Source organism: Barbus barbus, assembly GCF_936440315.1.
Source record: "Barbus barbus genome assembly, chromosome: 1".
In the NCBI taxonomy this organism is placed as follows: domain Eukaryota; kingdom Metazoa; phylum Chordata; class Actinopteri; order Cypriniformes; family Cyprinidae; genus Barbus; species Barbus barbus.
The window spans coordinates 36453038-36459037 of NC_136729.1; the positions used below are offsets into that span (position 1 = coordinate 36453038).

The window sequence follows — 6000 nt, forward strand, 5'->3', positions numbered from 1 at the left end:
AGTCTTAAATTCTTGACTAACTGGGGCCCAGTTATGCTAGAAACATGTTTTTCGAAGGAAAGATTGCTATCAAAAAGTATGCCTAGGTTCCTAGCTGATGACGAAGAATTTACAGAGCAGCCATCAAGTATTAGACAGTGATCTAGGTTATTACATGGAACAGTTTTTGGTCCAATAATTAACACCTCTGTTTTTTCAGAGTTTAACAGTAAGAAACTGCTAGTCATCCAGTTTTTGATATCAACTATACGTTCTGTTAGGTTTGCAAATTGGTAAGTTTCATCAGGTCGCGAAGAAATATAGAGCTGAGTATCATCAGCATAACAGTGAAAGCTAACACCATGTTTCCTAATGATATTTCCCAAGGGTAACATTTAAAGCGTGAAAAGTAAGGGGCCAAGTACTGAGCCTTGAGGTACTCCATACTGCACTTGTGACTAGTATGATACCTCTTCATTTACTGCCACGAATTGATGGCGGTCAGATAAGTTCGATTTGAACCATGGCAGTGCACTTCCTCTAATGCCAACATAATGTGGGAGGGTTACATGGGCAGAAAAGGATTCAAATGTTTATTTGTATTTTTGTATGTAGATTCTATAACAATAAAAAGTTGATCACTGAAAATAAATTAAACTAAATGAATAATTTCAGCTGAAAGAATATTTAAGAATAAACTGTAATTAAATCAACTTTAATGTACTCTTTTAGTATATCCTACAATATATCCTAAATACCATTAATATTTCCTAGATACCTTGTTTGTAATGTGGAAGAAAAAGAGTGCATGCTTACCACAATATGCCCCAATGGTAAAGCGTCCTAAAATCATCATTTCAAATGACTTGCTGATTTTGGACATTCCCATCAGGCCTCCACCAATAAATGCAAGGATGTTATTGATAAGCATTGCTTTCCTCCTAGCATAAACAGAGAACATCAAATATTGTACCTGTATGTAACAAAATTTAAACTTTTGGATTTGACAATTTCAAGAAACAGAACAGAAATCCCATTAATTTCCTCCATATATTGAAAGGTCATTTTGTCACCTCTGCTGACAGTATATTTTCTGATGTTCTTTAGATGAGTACAGGTGTGCCACCCCAATGTTATGCATGCCAGCTAAAATCAATCACAAAGGAAAGCACTGTGGCCATCTCTGTCCATGAAATATTAATGGCAGGTCATCATTACCTACATAGCTGTTGTAACCCATAATTGGAGATATTAATGCCCGTATCACCACTATGCCCTTCAACAAAGTTGCCCTGTTGTAAGAGTAGTTAAAATCACTTTGGATTAATTAGATAAACAATAACCCAGTCCTTTCTTAAACTTTTTCACTTGATGGTATGGTTTGCATTCGGTATGGTTTACATACACTGAGGAAGGCTCTTAGGCCGAAATGCATTGGTATTGTTATAATAAAATATCTCCTTATCACAAGTAGTGCTGAAATTTTTCCTCACATCCATGGTTTGCATTTTCCCATCCCTTTCCTGCTTTTCTTCACTCCCTCTTTATTTTCTTCCACTCTCCTTCTTATTTAATCACTACTCTATATATAAAAATAGGTATTGTAATATTATATTATTGACATGAAGCTGATGGCGCTTTAACAATGGTTTTACAATCAGTCAATTTATTACGAAACTGATCATTATCATTGATGTGCCACAATATTCCAGTACCGTTCCAATCTTAAGTTCGAACATTATTTGTTTTTAGTTACATTCAGTTTCATATAAAATAAAAAGTCAATATAGAGCTGACCTGCCAAAGAACTCTGAGAGGATTCCCACAGAGAAGGAGGACAGCATGCCCCCAATGGAGAAGATGGCAACAGAGAGTGACCACAGAGATGTCAGAGTTTGTAGAGGGATTGGTTCTGCGTATCTTTCCATCCATGTTGAGTTGATGTGTTGCTCAATGATCTGAGGTCAGATAGATGGAGAAACAAGGGAAGACAAGAAGAGAGTGACATGAGACATTAGCACTCCTAGGAAATATTCAGCCCCATATCACATTCAAATTCTTATGCTACAGCATTAGTTAATTTTATGTTTTGTATATTACTTTTCAACCTCATGACAGAAAATATCTTTCTTTTCACATTTGAATGCAAATGCCTAGTATTGTTTTCTAAAGCTGGAGAAAGGGCTTCAGCTGTGCTGAATCTGAGGCACAGACCAATGCAATTTGTGAGCTGTAAAATTACTAATTTATTACTCACAACTCATTGAATTTATTGGCAAAAGAGTTGGAGCACATTTGGAGTTTACATACACTGTTATTCAGACGTTTGTGGTCAGAAAGATTTTTAAAATATTTTTGAGAGATGTTTTTGAATTTTTTGCTTTACCATCACTGAGGTGACATTTAATTGATCAAAAATACAGTGTGACGTATCAGTGAGTCACTCTGTGTCTATTCCCTAGTTACAGGTGACTGGCTGTCTGCAGGTGATTGGCTGATGAGGTGTTGCACCTGGATTAAATCAACAGGCTTCAAAAGGGACTTGTAGGAACGATGGCGTGCGGAATAGTTGTATGTTAGCATTTATGCCAGTCTGCCGGAGAACTCATGGGATATGGAAGTTATGGGAGATCGCCGTCGCACCGGAGGAGTTCCCGTTTTGATTAATCTCTCCCTAGATCGGGCGTTTGGGTTTTGAGTTTTGCTATTGGTGTTTGTTTGGATTGTTGTTATTACTTACAAACACTTGCCGACATACAGACTATCATCTATACTGAATACATTACATGTTTTATTTTCTTTATAGCTAAATAAATTTGTTTTGTTAAGCAGTGGTTGTGTGCAGCGTGTTCCTGACTTTTTTTTCCTGTTTTTTTTTTTGTAACAACAGAAAAACTGTAATACTGTGAATATTATTACAAATTAAAATAAATTTGAATTTGAAATGTAATTTATAGCTGTGATGGTAAAGCATAGTATATATTCACAAGTCCTGGCACAAGAACAGAGAGATATCCAAAATGTGACCTTTAATAGATGAAACAATAACATAAGTATAAGCTGTATGTTATTTTGGTCTCATCTGTGGAAATGTCACATCTAAATTTTCGCTCTCCCATGTGCCCTCAAAGCACACTCAAGGATTAGATGTTCTTGATTTGCTGTACATTGTAAGAGGTAAACAAATGTTTTCACACTTTGGAAGCTTATAATGACACATTGGAGTTAAAAAAAAAAAAAGATTTAAATGGTATAAAAATTATTTTGAGGGACTGTAGATGCACTTGAAATGATCATAGCTGAATATTAAAATATTATATAATATAGCTAAGACTGCGCTTTAAATATTAGGTCACATTTCATAAATATATTCACAATTTAGACAACATCATATCCAGCTGTTTCGAAATTAAGCTTTAACAATACAGTTATAATATGTCCAAAATATCTATGAGCAACTGATTTAAGTATAGATGAATTATTACCTTCTGTGGAGCATTGATGACTCCAATGTTGTAGCCAAATTGAAGGGAACCCAGAACAGCAGTAAACACTGACAGTGCAAGGGTTCCAGTTATTCTCTGCTGGACACCAAAATTTACAATGTTTATAACTGCAATATCATAAGTCCATTGAAACAGAACAATTTTATCTGCACACTGTTGGTCAAATCTGTAACACTTTACAGTAAGGTCCCATTATTTAATGTCAATTAATGCATTAACTGACATTAACTATAAATGAGCAATAGATATGCTACAGTATTTATTAATCTTTGGTAACCTTAGTTAATAAATAAAAAATAAAAAAAAGCTCAGGCCCATTAAATATTAATAGACATAATTTTTTATTTTAATGTTAGTAAATGTTATTACAGCAATATTGTCATCCTCAGACCTGTCTATCTATTATTATGAATATGTATTTTATATTGATAAATATTGTAATTCTATATTTATACATTGGACTAAAATGTAAATATATATTTAGAATTGTTGTAGATAAACATGCAAGAGAGATATTGATGTTGATATTGTTAACTGAATGGTTATGCAGACCCTCAGGGACATAATTGCTTCAACCTGAATACAATGTCTTTACAGGAATATGTTCAACATTTGAAATGTTGAAAGCAATATATGCATCTGATTACTCTATCTTAATTTCTAATGAAGGATTGCAGTTTTAAGCTTTATACTGATTTTGATCTGTTCTGTCTGTCTGTCATGTGTTTAGAGGTAAATAGTTCAGCCTGTTCTTATGTCTTTGTGGTTCATGTGGCATTAGCAGTATGGGCCACACACCTGTCTTTTGCCTGAGTGACAGCAGTGCAGCACAAAGCAAGCCCCTTTCTTGTTTATATCTGCTGACACTATTAATTAGAAGTGTTAAACACACCTCTCTAACCAAATGCTATATATATATATATATATATATATATACAACAAAAAATCTTACAATGTGCATATCTAAATGAATTCTATATAAAAAAATATATATATATATTTTCTTTTTTTGCTGGCATGACACAGCTATTTTGAGATTCGGCTAAAATGTGTTTTGTAATGATACACAAAAACAATGTCAAGAGAGACAGTATGTCTGCAAAGCATTTTTATTTTTCAGTTTCAGCTAAATAAATGTTTAAAAACTACTCTTTTTTTGATCTGAGATGTAAAAGCAACATATATTTCTTTAGTAACCTGTAAATACAGTAAATGTTTACAAGACAAGTTTTAAGAAAAGGTGTACTGTACTTTTGCAAATATATAGAAAACGTTAAAGTGAGGTCTTTACACATACTGGCATAATAACAATATTGTTGAGGTTGGCAATTAGTGGTGTCTCAGGGTCATGATTACTGTCATCACACCACAAAGTGTGGTACCAACAAGTATTGGTATTCAGCTAGTTACACTTTATCATTTAAAGTCCACTGTGTGACTGCAATGCTTTTACTAAGTACCTCTAGGTAATGTAAAGCAAAGATTTGACCTTGAAACATGTGATCATTTACATACTTCCTCCAACTGCAATCTTGACTTTATTGCCATTTAATATTCTCGCTGGATCAAAATATTTTGGAACAACTTTATCATCTTACCAGAACTGACAGAAGCTGCACATCTGAATGTGAATGTAATATTTAATCAGACACATTATCATAATCTATTATTTTAGGTTTTTAAATCAAATAATAACAGCACAGCCATTACTGTAGACATAAAAATTATTTTGTTTTAATTATAAGCAATTAAAAATTGGGTTTAAAATGTTTATATTTTAAAGAGTCAAGTTAAACAGTCATCATCAGAGTGTATCGCAGATCACACTATCTAACATACACAATACATAATATATTTTTTCATTACCTCCCCTCCCAGCTGCTGAAACCCAGCCGGCATGACGCTGAGCGTGCGAGACTCAAAGTTTTGGTCCTGTCTCGCAAGTCTTCTCCAAACAGTATTATTCCAAAGCACTGATCTGTGAATTTAATTGGTCCTTTTAAACACACACATAGACAAGAGCTAGTCCAAAAAAAAAAAAAGTATAGAATATGAATCTAAGCTCAAGTGTTACTCCAGTGTCTACAATTTCCTCTGTGACACATGAGGTTTGAAGAGGAGGGCATGGGGACACATGCTCACACACTCTCCACCCGCATTTATTTTTGAAGTTTGGGCTGAGGCGGAGGGGAGGGGTTTACATCTATGTGAAAAGTATAGCAACAGTGACTAGACTTTCCATTAGCTCCAGTTCTACAAGGTTGGTTTGTCGACGCACAAATCGTCCTTATGTGTCATTGAGTAAAAGTGTAAGGGTACAGTAGCATGGCTTGCATGAAGTTTGCTTTAGTTCAGTTTTATTAGTTGTTATGTCTTTGCACAGGCCTAAAGAGAAAGACACATTACATTCTGTGTAGAACTGAGACTAATTACAATAAAGTTAAACATTAATGCACTGTTAGACATTCTGTATTTCCTCACTAAGCTGAAAGTATTATTTGAATGTATGGTTTGA

General features: G+C 34.1%; 1 protein-coding gene across 1 annotated transcript in view; it reads right to left on the reverse strand.

The window, feature by feature from the left end:
- LOC306857754 (solute carrier family 2, facilitated glucose transporter member 4-like) overlaps positions 1–5590 on the reverse strand; it is a 68626-nt gene extending 63036 nt beyond the window's left edge. Inside the window, exons 1-4 of the mRNA XM_079397883.1 lie at positions 5352–5590; positions 3465–3563; positions 1777–1937; positions 796–920 (exon numbers count right to left, since the gene is read on the reverse strand). Coding sequence (XP_079254009.1) covers positions 796–920; positions 1777–1937; positions 3465–3563; positions 5352–5384 — 418 coding nt within the window. The 5' untranslated portion in view covers positions 5385–5590. The remainder of the gene's footprint in view (positions 1–795; positions 921–1776; positions 1938–3464; positions 3564–5351) is intronic.
- Positions 5591–6000: the final 410 nt, after the last annotated feature.